Source organism: Struthio camelus, chromosome 19 (assembly GCF_040807025.1).
Source record: "Struthio camelus isolate bStrCam1 chromosome 19, bStrCam1.hap1, whole genome shotgun sequence".
In the NCBI taxonomy this organism is placed as follows: domain Eukaryota; kingdom Metazoa; phylum Chordata; class Aves; order Struthioniformes; family Struthionidae; genus Struthio; species Struthio camelus.
Window position 1 is genome coordinate 7,152,161 of NC_090960.1, and position 14,350 is coordinate 7,166,510.

The window sequence follows — 14,350 nt, forward strand, 5'->3', positions numbered from 1 at the left end:
GTTTTTTTGGTATATGTCAGTAGCAAATTAGTCACCTTTCTATCTTTTAGCATTTATACAGACCCTATTGCCATAGTAACTGAGCTCTTCATAATTGTTAATGTATTAATCCTCAGAACATCCATGTGAGGTAGAGAAGTGCTCCTGTTTCACACATGAGAAACTGAATCATAGGGAAGCTAGGAGATTTATCTGTAACCCCACAGACCAGTGGGAGTGGGGTTATACTCTCATTTTCTTGCCCCTAGAATAGTGTCTTCATCTTTGAACTGTCCTTTCTCTGCAGAGCTTTCTCAGATTAATGAATTTTAGTGAAATTGGCTGCAGCCATCTGGAATATGCCCACTTGCATACAAGTTCTGTGTGGCTGTCATTATTCTGCATACCAGCATTAATTAACTCTGAAGATCCAAGAAAAAGAAGTGTATGGACTGCTACTGTATATTCTCAGCAGATCATGCGATAAATTTTTCTTCTTGTATATTGCAATACCAAACGTGGACTACTTTTGACTCTACTACTACTGAGCACATTAATTGGCAATGTGTGGTTCATATCTCTGTGTTGATAGAGCAGACACCGATTTGTAATACAGTTATATTTGTGTGCTGGTTTTGACCCTTGAAACTTTTCAAGTTTGTCTTTGAAATCTTTGCTTTTGGAATGCTCTGCTATTGTTTGTTTTGTGGTATGTTTTTTCTAATTTTTAGACAGAGCATACTTCACGAGCAGAAAGGAAAAGACGTGATTCATTCGGGATGTTTGACGGTTATGATAGTTGTAGTGAGGACACCAGCAGCAGCTCCAGTTCAGATGAAAGCGAAGAAGAAGTTGCTCCTTTGCCATCCAGTCTCCCAATCATAAAGAATAATGGACAGGTCTATACTTATCCAGATGGTAAATCTGGCATGGGTAAGTACATGGGTACAAAGACTTTGCCATGTATGTTTTTCAGCATACCTTATGATTTGTGTGGATCCAAACCCAAATGTTAGGCAAAGCAGCTGAGAGTGGTAGTGGGGTGGTTGTGTGTGCGTGTATGATTTTTGTTTGTTTGTTTGTTTTTTATTTTTGCTAAACTCCAAATAAGATAGAATTCTAATTCCCCCCATCAAATATTTGTTGTATATATGCACACATATATGCGTGTCCTCACGTACATTCTTTTTGGCTTTTGCGCTGTGAGGAAAAAGTCAGTGTATTCTCTCTATTCTTTATAATGTATGTGAAATATATAAAGATAAATTTCTTTCTATACTAGCAAAACTTTATTACCACTGCTTCTTAAAGTCTGTCAGTGTATACCTGTTCAATATGCACTGGCTATGAACTAGAGTATTCTGGGAAAAAAAATGAAGATTGTTTTTACCATCATGGAAAAAATATTTTGGCCAGGGTTGGTACTAATTAATAGAGCTCTCTCTGGGTAGACTCTTGGTATTGTCTCATTGGCGTAAGCGGGTCGCAAACTCCGTTTTATTCAGTGTAGAAGAACTCAGTGGGAGATGCTGTCAACTTACGAAACATATGATTACAGGTAGATAAGGATATTGATGGGCTTAGGGTACTTTGGACAGATTAATTTTTTGGTTCACAACAGATGTCTGGTTTTATTTCACTTTGGAAATCTGGATTGGCAGGCCTAGATTCAAAGCAGATATTTCTTTTGAGAAGAACCATGAAAATACAGAAATTGGCTGTAGCTGGCTTGGCTGGTTTGTTCACTTCTAGCCATGGTAAAATTAATAGGGAAAAGAAAGGAGAGACTATTTCACTTATGAACTTGAGGTTCATAGAGTTGCACTGACATCAGTGGAATTGTTCTTGTTTTAAGTTATTTTTCTGTGTAATTCTCTTCAGGGTCAAACCCTAAGAAACTGCTTGGCTTGGTGGTGCCACCTACAGGACCTTTATCATGTCATCTTTGTTCTGAATTCTGCTGAAGTCCTTATTACACTTTTAACATTTTGTCCTTTCTCTCCTCTGATTAGCTACATGTGAGATGTGTGGAATGGTTGGCGTCCGCGATGCTTTTTACTCTAAGACAAAACGCTTCTGCAGTGTGTCATGCTCTAGAAGCTATTCATCGAACTCCAAGAAGGCCAGCATTCTGGCCAGGCTTCAGGTAGCGGTACAGAAACCATTTTCTTTATATACTTATCATAGTCTGTGTTTGTAAAATGTGTCCATTTGGTCAAAGTTAAATGCAATGCAATATTTTAAAATAACTAAAGCGAATTTCTTAAGAAAATATTAAAATTCTCACATAAATAATCTTGTAAGGTAAAACTCAAAATTGTATCATTGAACAAATTCCTTTGCTCAGCAGAGCAAATTACAGAGAATACTGACTCCTTATTTAATTTTGCTGCAGTGGCCCATTTGCATCTGCAAGAAAAAGAAACATCTTCAATCTAGATATGTAGTCATTTGAAAACCCATGTATTTCACCCCCAAGATGCTTTCTCTCTTTAGCAATGCTAAAGAAACCTTTATGCTCTCTGTCTTTTGTTTTTGAGGGTTTTCTTAAGTAACTGTTAGATTTACAAAACAGGTTTTGATCTATTCATTTAGCATATTAGTCAACTAATCATAAAAGTGTATTTTGTAACATTCAAGGGAAGAAATGGAAGTTCAGGAAATACAATTATATCGTATCTCAGCGCTGTGTGCAACCAATGCCATGAAATTGCATTGGTATGAATTAGATTAAAGATTCTTCCTTTTAACCGGCTTTTAGAAGATATATTTTTTTTCAGATAAAGAACAGCTGAATCAGTATGCTCTTCAAGTTGGAATACTGGTACAAAAGTAATCTTTTGGACATTCTCTTGATACTGTTTTTGGTGTGTGTTTAAGTTTCTTTAATATTGCTTGTAGCTTTGTGACTGTGGTATTAGTCAACTTCCATTCTGTGTTGTTCCAATTTTAAGAGTTATGTATGCCAGGAAAAAATGTTTGATAGATTATTTTGAAAATGGATTTTATAGTTTTTCTTTTTTACAGTGATTTTTGCAAGATAGCATGAGGAATATGCCACAGACCTACAGACGTTTCTGGTGGGAGTTTGGAAACATTTCTGGTGGGAGTTTGGAAAGACTTTATTTACTTAGCTTTTTTGTTTTAGGGTAAACCTCCAACAAAGAAGGCTAAAGTTCTACAAAAACAACCCTTAGTGGCTAAATTAGCAGCATATGCTCAGTATCAAGCAACTTTACAAAACCAGGCAAAGACTAAAGCAGGTAATGGCATACAAACGGAGCTAAAACAAATTCTTGGTAGTGCAAGATTTGTGGTTCATTAGCAGTTTCCTAAATAAAATAACTTTCTCTTAGCAGCTGTCCCTGTGGAAGGTTTCAGCTGGGGCAACTACATCAATAGCAATAGCTTTACAGCAGCTCCTGTTACGTGTTTTAAACATGTAAGTATTTTTCAGTATGTTTATTCTGTGTGTATGTGAGAGAGTGAGTGAGTGATTTTTTTAAATTATTATTTAATTGGGGAAAAAACACAGTGATTAATACTTTGATTCATTTTTGCAATACGTTCATATTTAAAACACGCTTCATAACTTTGGAAATGGCTTACATCGTAAACTCTTAGTATGACTACTTTTAAGCTAAATACGTATGCTTTATTTTGTCCTTTAAAACCGTTCTGAACGCCCTCAGTTGCTCATCATACATGCTTTAGTTAACAAAAAAAAAAAAGTAAAAGAAGGATACTTTTAAGCACTTGTGAAGTTTTTTCCCCACATTCAATGCAAAAAATCATGCAATACGTTATAGAGTATGTATCAAACTGACCAGCTCATGCAATACCAGATGAAGTTACAAAAGACTAGATTAAATGAGACTTGCTCCAGTATGTAGAACTGATCTTCCAGTCACATGTTTGGATTCTGGATCTTTTCATCTTAATTTTTGGTCAGATTCTCCCTATCAGTTGTCCTGCTAGGTGGTATGGAAATGGAGGAAAATTAAGGCTTTTTATAAATCTGAAATTTTAAAAGTTGATTTTCTTCTTTATATTAGTGTTATGAAAATTCCACACGAAAAGTCTTCAGTCTTCACAGAATTCAGCTAGGGGATGAGGAAAATACTTAGCAGCATCTGTCTTTAATGTGCTTGTTAAGATCCATTTCTTTTTTAGATCTTATTTAAAATATTGCCAGTACTTGGATGTAAAATTGTCTCTTAGATTAAGTACGAACTTTCATACAGAGAGTCTGGTTTTTCAAGTACTTTCCTTTTCTATTTGGAAAGCTGAAGTGTTTCAGCTTCTTACAAAAGTTTTATTTTGTTCAAAATTATCTGCTGAAAATTACATTAGAAATAAACATTTTGTTTCATAGAAGTTGCCCATAAGAGAGAAGAGAAATTTATTTTTTGGTGAGTTCTGGAATTCGTGCTGAGCCCTGTCAGCTCATAAATCAGTAGGAGCTGAGGGCCCTTGGCAGTTGGCACTTTCTGAATAGCACCCTTTATGCTTAGAGGCCTTACGATTGCTGAGAACAGAGCCCTGCGTTAGTATAGCTTTGTGAATTTGTACTGAATTCCACGTGCTTAAATAAGCATGTTTGCACTTTGCTTTCAGAATTATGTATGTGTTATAACAAGTAATTTCTTAAGTACATACCAAAAGATCTTGTTTGATAAGATGACTGTGCTATTATAGCAAATGCTTCATGGTGTTTGATGTACTTAATTAGGACACAGATGCAATAAGTATGTCACTTATATTCTATATTATAACATTCCGTATTAAAAGGAGTTATATCTTGTTTTCTTACTGTCTCATTCATTAAGTTGAATAGTACATCAGTAACATGAACAGATATAATACTAACGTTCATATTTTACCTTGAAAATTTTTGCAAGCAACATGGCAATAGTGCTATTAAATCTGAGTCTTGTTTCTTTTCTCTCCCTGCTCTCCTTCTTTATAAAAGTGTATTGTTACTCCTGAAGTCTCCTTTGGAGGTTTCCACTTCTGCAGTGGATATTATTTAGTGTTATGATGGTGTGATTTACATTTAACGTTACTATAATTATTTCTTCAAAAATAAATTATTTAAACTATTCAGAATCTGAAAACACATTAGTTATCTCTTCTTTTTAGATCCTTCTCTTTTGCCCTCTCCCACTCTCTCTGTCCCTCAAAAAGAAGCGATTTTCTTTTTGTCTGTCTGGAAAGCTTATTGCTATGTTTTATGTGTACTATATTGCTTGATTTGTAAAACGGTGTTGAAGTTTGTTTATCATTCATATTATGAATTTCATGCACGTGTTATGTGTGTCCACAAGATCGAATACATGAAGCTTACCCTGTTCAAAATACAGGTGTAGAACTGATAGTACAGGTTAGACTTTGTCAGTGGAGTAAGATAACTATTTACGTGCCCTTAAATTTGTTTGTTAGGTAAATGTGTACCTGGTTACACTGGCTGTATCTGCATAGATATTTGACAGAGAACATTGGGAGCAATATTAAAGAAAACGTAAGAGGATTTTAAGATGTGGGATTTGGCTCACTTGGCTTTCTATAACACGGCAGATTTCAGTGTTTCAGGTCTGTGTCTAATTTTCCCAGTTCACCTAGTTTTTTGCCTAATGTGGGGAATTATTTCCTCCTCAATTTTAAAGCAGACGCACTTTGAAACAGAAATGTTTAAGTCTTGAAATTCTCTCTCTGTCTCTAATTAATTGCAAAGTGTTCTGATGCTTTTAATGTGGCATCCATGGTACCCTCATTTCAAATGTAGAGTGTTGAATGACACGAATCAAACTCACTAGCTGCACTATTCGGTGCAATTATGCCCGCTCAGAAGTTCATATACTGAAGTGCAAAGAGAGAAGCTGCGTTGCTTCATGTCATATAGCAAGCCTATGGCAGACCCGGAATTGCAGTCTGTGCACCTTCCCTCTTTTTTTTCCTTAACTGCTGAATTGCATTATGAGAGCTGGTGATGTGTGTCTGATTATGGAGGAAAGCTCTAATTTGATTTAATCAAGTTGATATTTACAATTTTGTAACGGTTTAATAACATACAACATGCTCTATTTGTGATCTTCGTTATTAACTAGCATTCCTGTTTCATTTTTTCTTCTAAATTTTTTCTTCTTTTTTCTGTATTTGGTTTTGTTAGCTCAAATTGTTCCTAGTAATGAAAGGAAGTACAGTACTTTCTTTTGTCTGTACTTAATGTACAACTAAAAGTATATGATTAATAGTATTAAGAATTAATAATTCTTTTGCACCTGTAGTGAATGAGATGCACGTTTTTCTGAAGCTGTGCATTTTTTTCAGTCTTTCTTCCAGTTGAATTTTATTCTGAGCTGAAATATTGTATTCTCTTTGTTTCTTTTGTTATAAAACACTTCTAAATTCCCTTTGCTCTAAGGGAATGTTTCCAGGATTTTACACTAGGTGGCAGTGCTTTGCCCCGATTTTCTTTTTAACTCCTTTTTCCCATTGTCTTCTCTGGTGTTACCCTGTAGGTGGGAGCTATTTACACACAAGCTAATAGCATAGTATACTTATAGTTCAGGAATTGGTAACATCTCTTTGCTATTAAATGCTTGACTGAAGTTAACATATCTGAAATCGGAGCACTGTCAGTGCCATCCAAAGCCTTTAGAAATAAGTTATTTCACCCACAAGTTCTTTGTTCAGCTAGGCAGCCAAGTGGAGACACTTAGCCTTTAGGCGTTCCTGTCAAACCCTGTCAAACAGGACCATCCTGATTGCAACGTACCTTGCAGAGAAGGCAGCTGCCGCTCACAGATAAACCCTCCCAAGTCATCTCCTGGCTCAGGAAGCGATGAACCAGATCTTCCTTGTTTGGGAGTAACCTGAAGCGGATCTCTTCGTCATGAGTCTGAAAGGTAAATTTGTTCTTACCTGTAAATTATGGTTCTGCTAGTTCGTACTATGCCAATCCAGACTTCAGAGTTACCCTTCTAGCCAGCACATGAATAAGTCTTCACACTTACATAGTGCTTTATGAGCTTTTCAAAGCACTGTGCAAACATTGATTAATCACATGAAGACAGAGAAGACATGAAGGAACGTGGCTGTTAAAGCCCTGCTTTATCCAGTCTTCCTCCTTTAAGAATTTTCATAAGGAGTGGAAAAGGAAAAGATATACAGTATATCAGGTATACTGTAAACCACCGTTTCAGGACAGTAATGATACCTGGCTTTTCAGTAGAAATGCTACCCAGGATGGCTTCCTTCTTCTAAAGGGTGAGCCATGTGGATTGGTGTAGGAGAAACTAGCAGAACCAATATTTTCACAGACAAGGACAAATTTAGCTTTCTGCTATTTCCCTCTATACCAATCCATGTTCTAGAAATAAAAATATTTGTAGCAATTCCATTATCATGGAAAGAGAAGTGCTTTGATACACTTTTCTCTCTGGATCGACTGAATAGATAAGCAGGCAGTAAAATATATTTTGATGACGTGCAGCTGGATTGTGAGGTTGTTCAGCACTGCTATTTTTGATTGTGTGGACTCATCTGTATCTCTGCACGAGGCAACAAGAGTTACTAAGACAGGCAGTTTGAAAAGCTTATTCTTCCATTTCAATCCAAAAAGCTACAAATGTCAATTTAGAGATGATAGTGAATATGTAATAGGACTTCATTAAGATGCTATATCTGCATATTTTGTGTGTGAAAATAAGTCATCTTTCAAGTTGTTTTTTCCCTCTGTCTGCCAAATGGCAGAAAAGAGCTCTACATTCTAGACTGGTGTAGATGGGACATAGCAGAACGTGAAGAGACCAGGCTTCAAGAATAAGAAACTGGCATACTTGCAGTGGACTTACTTTTTTTCTTTAATGGCTAACGCTTGTTGCGTGGCGTCATATATTCTCACTAGTGAAGGGTATCCCCTTTTAAGATAAATTTGGTGTTTACTGCTGCTAGTTGGCCATTGCTAATGGCCAGCAAACTTCCAGCGTTGTAATTTCCAATCATTCAGAATTAATCTGACTTTTCTTCCCTTGTGGCTCACCACCAAAATTCTGAGAAGTTGGAGGCTATTTCCGGTGACCTATTTAAATTACCTGTGTTTGAAAAGAGCCTTGTAAATCGGACACAGCCTTAGTATATTGTCTACCTGTTACGATACAGAATCGGAGGATCCCTTCAGCTGTCCCCATGGTATCTGAATGCTCTCTGAACTGATTAGAATTTATTTCTCTTATGTAGAGTTGATATCACCATTGTTCTAAAAATACCTAAAATTTGAATCTTTCCCTTGTTTGTGGTCTCTAGTTTAAATTAGACTTGCTCATTTTTGATTTTTTTGAGGATAACTTTAGCTGGGTAAATTCTAAGGATTTAGATTCTTCAGCACTGCACGCTTCTGATATCTCTACAATACCATCTTTAACTATCTTTTCGTGATGTTCTGCCCGACAAAAAATTCTTGCTGAGATACCAAACTAGATGTAATTTTATCTCCAGTTTCCTAAAATCCTTAAGAGTTCACCAGGCTTGTATTTCTTCTTGTTACTAAAACATTAGTCTAAGCTTTCAGAACAGTGCGTGAGGAATCTAGCTGTGTGTTTCCCTGGGGCTTTTGTTAGAAAGATGCAACTCAGACTTCTTGTTTGCTTGATAAAGTGATCACTTGCAGATGATATGAAGGCCTGTTCCTCTGAGAGGATGTAAGCCTGTGGAAGACAAACCCCCTCCTAATAAATCTTCAGAATACATTCCAGGAATAACTCTTAAGCATTTTCAGGCGAGTTACTGATTTACAGAGCGTGTACTAGATTTTGATGTCTGTGACAAAGGTATAAATTAAGTACTGCAATTTCCTTGCAAGTAGAATTGTGAGAGAATTATACAGTTCTCACTGAAATCGGTGGCTAGCCTCTAGTTGAAACACCATGGAATAATGCTGACCTCTGAGTATATATAATTTCTGCTTGTGCTTTACAGATGTTTAAACTTGGAATCCTACCGTTGTTGCAGGAGATAAGCAATAATAGTTGTATATAAACAGTGCACGTAAACTGCAGTTCAAAACCAAACAAGGTTTTCAGAAAGACCATTTTCTAAACATATCTTTTTCAGAAAGACCATTTTCTAAACATATGTTATATGGATTTTTGTCTATTTTTGGAAAGTCACTCGTAAAGCACCAATGTAACAAAAACTTATTTCCATGTGGAGTAAACGGAGTGGTGAACCGGTCATTTTTTTTTCCCCTACCTTAAATGACAGGCACCTATGGGGACGTGCTGGGGTGACATCTCGGAAGGAGTGCGAGTGGAGGTTCCAAACACAGACTGCAGCCTACCTACCAAAGTCTTCTGGATAGCTGGAATTGTAAAATTAGCAGGTGAATATATTTTAGTTGAAATTCTTTAAAAAAAAAAAAAAAATCTAAGCAACTGTGTGAAAGGAGCTAATAACTTAGTGACTGTTGACCGGGGGAGTAGAATGTTGATCTTTTTTAAGTTGTCAGAGCTGTATAACTAGGAAGCTGTATCACTTTCAAGGTGCTGTCTAGGTTATGCTGTTTTGCAGTGGCTTCAGTGGGCATTAAAAATATCTGGTTTTTGTAGTGTTACTGAGCTCATTAAGAGAAACGCAGGATGAGGAGGTAAGAAGTTGTACAGTAAGCCTTGTTATACCAATCACTTTTCTTGGTTAAAAGCAAAGTTAAAAATTAAAGGTTGCATAGCTAAAATATGACAAAGCAGAGACTATGACGTAAATGAAAGAATTAACTGTGTCTTTCCACGTATAACTTCTAAAGGTTTATAGTACAATAATTTTAATTATAGTTAAAATATATTTGTCTTTTGCGATAGCACATGCACGTTTGTCAAAGTAATCCATTCTGTGCATTGATAACATGCAGCACTGTGCCTTAAGAATGAAATTCTAATGAAGGTTTTAGCCTGGAAAAACTGAAGTTATTTAATAAATTCAAATCGTGGGCACTGTGAACCCTAATGAACCCTCTGTATCTCATTATGTATGTATGTGAATTACATGCCTCAAGAAAACAGGTGTTTTCCTGCTTGCTTTAAAATATCAGTATACGTTATGATTAGTAGAGAAATTTCAACAGATTTATAGCCTTGCTTAATTTTGTATTTTTTAAAACGGGCTTGCTTTCTTTCAGGCTACAATGCTCTGCTAAGATACGAAGGCTTTGAAAACGATTCAGGTCTTGACTTCTGGTGCAACGTTTGTGGGTCTGACATCCACCCAGTTGGTTGGTGTGCAACCAGTGGGAAGCCCCTAGTCCCTCCTCGATGTATGTAAATATTAGCAGTACTGATTGAGATGATTAAAAAGTCTTTTTTTTTCATTTAACTAAATTTGCTTATGATTTGGATATCAAAGTATTTTTTTTTTACTATAGCCACTCTTTCAACAGCTATGAATAAATCATGTTAATGATTGGAAAAAATAAGGACTTGACTCATGCTAAAAGTGTTTCTTGGAGTAGCCCCTGCTATATCAAGGTGGAAGCAGTTAGGCTAATCAGTGATATAAACATGCGCTGGTCTTATTTATATTTTGTCATTAGATTCTTTGCCCTAACATACACATGAATTTAAACTGGGGTAGCATTCATTCTCTAAAGAGATTTTGTCATTATTTTCATCCAGGCTTTTTAACAATCATCTAGGATTTCTTCTTTACATATTCCAGACTATAACATTGTCTCTAATGGACACATTTAAAAATCAGTGGCTTATTTTTTCCCCTTCATTTGCAACAGCCATCCAACACAAATACACAAACTGGAAAGCTTTTCTAGTGAAACGACTTACTGGTGCCAAAACACTTCCTCCTGACTTTTCTCAGAAGGTAAGGCTGATGCAATATCAATAATGTACTATAAACAAAATTGCAACACAGTGTGAAGAGCTGAAATATTTTACAATGGCACATTAGCCCCTTTTTACAGTGAAGAGGGTACAGTAGTTTCTTCTCTTAATACAGTTTTCCCTGGAATCTCTATTTTTCCATGTATCTCTGCACTTGTCAGTATATGATGCCATTTGGAAAACTCTTTTCTTTGAAAGAAAGCATTTTTCTTTAAAAAACTAGTTAGTCAATTTTGAAATAAAAATAGCCTCAATTAAAAAAAAAAAAAAAGTGCTAATAAGATACCCAATGATAGTTGTTAAGGAAAAAGTAAAACTAATCTTGCTAATTCAGGAATGATTTTTATCATGTGTTGTCTCGAGGAACTAAACAAAATTTGTTAATACAGCATATATCTAGATGTAATAAAGTATCTAATTTTAAATAATAATATTTCTGTTTGCTTTAGGCTAATTTTTTTTTTTTTTACTGTCTTTGCTGAATCTTGTATGGCATCTGTCTGTATAGTATGCTGCGAGTTTGTTTATTAATGTTGCGAGATGGTACATAAATTTTAATAGGAATATAAGGAGTACTGTATTGTTGTCTTGCACTGCACGCTAGTATTCCAATTTTTTTTCTGCAAATGTTTATTTCTATTTAAAACTTGGCTCAGTTGGAAGCCAAATCAAATTTGCCAGATCTAAACACTGGGGGAGTTCATAATGGAAATGGCAAATGATAGATACTGAGTTTACTTTAAAGCTTTTTTAAAAAGAATATATTGTCACAAGGCAGATAAATATCTATTTCCTTTATTTTCTTTCCTCCTTGGTATTATGAAGAAATATGCTTGTGAGTGGTTAGCTTTAATTATGCTCAAGTATTATTTTCCATGCCTTTTATAATAAAGTATTTTAAACCTATTTTTAAAGTGCTATATTTTGAGTGGATGGCAAACAAAACTTTTTTTGTCTTTGTTTATCGTTAAAAATAATTGTTTCTCAAGGTAATTTTATCCATTGTTGTTCACTGAACAAACTTTCATTAAATCAATGGCAAATTCCTTTAGCCTGTGTGAGTTGTTTATACTATTGTAGGATCTATTCTACGGTTAGTTTTGTGAAACGTTTCATTTTGTCACATGTACAATAAAATAGAAAGCATTTGTGTCGCTTTTGCAAGTGGATTAACAAGTAATTGAATTAAACGAAAAGTACGTTGGTAGCAGAAGACAAATGACTAGGCAAAAACAGAATATATTTTTACAGAATGTTGGATTTGTTTTCTGTTATTTTAAGGTGTCTGAGAGTATGCAGTATCCATTCAAAACTTCCATGAGAGTAGAAGTTGTTGACAAAACACACCTTTGTCGAACACGGGTAGCAGTTGTAGAGAGTGTCATTGGAGGACGGTTAAGATTGGTGTATGAAGAAAGCGAAGACAAAACTGATGACTTCTGGTGCCATATGTACAGTCCGCTCATTCATCACATTGGTTGGTCTCGAAGTATAGGACATAGATTCAAACGATCTGGTAAGCTTGTGGTGTTTCAGAGGGGTCTTTGTGGGCAGCGTTGTCTGAGTGAAGCCTAACTTAAGCCATACTGTCACTTTATATGATTAATAAAAAATAGAGTAATTATTTTTTAAAAGCTCATATAATGAGACTCAGAGGTTTTGCCAAAATATAAAGCCATTCTAGAGTTTCAATTAAAAGTATAATTAGTGTTTCTTACAGCATTGGAAAAGCTGGATTAAATTTTACTTGGACTGTAGTATGTCGGCATCTGGAAAGACTCATAACCATAAACAGCAGTTAACAGATTGTTTTAGGGATTCTGGAAAATAAAATCTCTCTCCAATCTCTTTTTGAATCTTTCTCTGTTCTGTTGAGCCTATGTCTCCCTTGTCAGTAATAGAATTTCTGTAAAACCTTGCCCAAGTCATGCCTTCAGGGCATTTATTCTGGTACTTGAAAATTTCCACTGAAACTGTTTATAAATAGGAGTAGTTAAAGAAATTAGGAGCAGTGCTGCCTCCCGGAAGTGATGTAAAATCTTTAAGAGAGTTTCAGGGATTCACCTTGGAAAGTAGGATTCAACAGTTGGCTGCAAAAAGGTATACAGAATATAAGCATAGGTATATATAAAATGTATTAAAATATACATCCCTGCTACAGAGCCTGCTGGGCTGTGAGATGATTACATTTTGGAGACATGAGTTCAAAAGACAAGAACTTCTAGCCTAAAAAAAAGGCAATGAAGAGCATAAATTACAGAAGGAAATCAGTACTGAATTATTTTAACCCTTAAAGTTATGTCTTTTACTGTTCATTTTCTATCATAGCATAGAAGAGCGTGCAAAACGTTTTACTTGCAAGCTTTGGCAGAGGCTTACATGTCTTAATAGCAATCTTAATAGCAATTTTAGGACATAATCAAGCAGTCTTGGGAATACTGGATTTTTTCCTCATAAATGAGATTGTGTTATAAAAGTATTTCAGGTAGAAATAAACAAGGAAAACAAGTGGAATTTGTTCACTAGATTTTTCTGGTAGTCTTATAAGCTGTGAGCCTGCCACGATACTAGTGTATACTAGTGTAGTACTAGATAACTTATTTAGAAAAACGTACTGTCTTTTCCATTAACAAACTAGTTCTAGCTCTGACTAGTGTGTACCGTTATTCCTTGTAGATATTACAAAGAAACAAGAGGGACATTTTGATGCACCCCCACACTTATTTATGAAGGTAAGTTTGCTAGCAAGAACACTGTTTCCTCGGAGCTGATTGAGGAGCTTTAATTCCTGGTGTGTGTGAAACAGAGCTGAAACTCTACTTCCTGGAAATATGCCCGGAATAAGCATTGCTTTTTTTATTCATATACTTAACTAACTTGGGCTCCTTAATATGAGAAGAGCTTATATGACAGGTATTTCGGTCTTTTTGCTTCGATAGTATATGGTTAGGCATTGTTCTAGGCTCACGAGATTCTTAGCTTCTGGTGCTCTTATCTCATTCTTTAGGTAAAAGAGGTTGACACAGCTGGGGAGTGGTTTAAAGAAGGAATGAAATTGGAAGCTATAGACCCTTTAAACCTTTCAGCAATATGTGTGGCAACTATTAGAAAGGTAAGAAAGTAAATTTTTATTTTGGGAAGGTAGACATGAATCCATTTTTCAACTCACCTTTATTCAGTTTTGAAACATAAGGAAAAACTCAAAAAGAAAATAAAATGCAGTTCATTCACACCTTGAATGTTTACTGAATCCTCCCATTAATTAGTTCTATACAAGTAATATTAAAAAAAAAACTCATGTAAATTTTAATTTTGATTTTAATGTCTGGAAATTTGATAATACCATTAATTAGGAAATAACATGCTTGTGAGATTGATTTGCAGGACAATCTTCTGATAATTATCCCAACTATTCTGCAACCCTGTTAAGAAAACCTCATCTTGCTTACTTGCGGAAGTCAGTGAAGATTTTTATATTTTAG

General features: G+C 35.4%; 1 protein-coding gene across 17 annotated transcripts in view; it reads left to right on the top strand.

Moving 5' to 3' along the window:
* Positions 1-14,350, top strand: part of MBTD1 (mbt domain containing 1) — a 37,333-nt gene that overhangs the window by 7,690 nt on the left and 15,293 nt on the right. For 7 of the 17 annotated variants that reach the window (XM_068913891.1, XM_068913892.1, XM_068913906.1 and 4 more), the window contains 10 exons: positions 711-912; positions 1,992-2,131; positions 3,128-3,242; positions 3,336-3,421; positions 9,244-9,361; positions 10,154-10,288; positions 10,760-10,848; positions 12,150-12,384; positions 13,545-13,600; positions 13,876-13,980. In XM_068913891.1, the coding sequence (XP_068769992.1) occupies positions 711-912; positions 1,992-2,131; positions 3,128-3,242; positions 3,336-3,421; positions 9,244-9,361; positions 10,154-10,288; positions 10,760-10,848; positions 12,150-12,384; positions 13,545-13,600; positions 13,876-13,980 (1,281 nt within the window). The remainder of the gene's footprint in view (positions 1-710; positions 913-1,991; positions 2,132-3,127; positions 3,243-3,335; positions 3,422-9,243; positions 9,362-10,153; positions 10,289-10,759; positions 10,849-12,149; positions 12,385-13,544; positions 13,601-13,875; positions 13,981-14,350) is intronic. The other 10 variants (XM_068913893.1, XM_068913899.1, XM_068913907.1 and 7 more) reach the window with 5 other exon arrangements.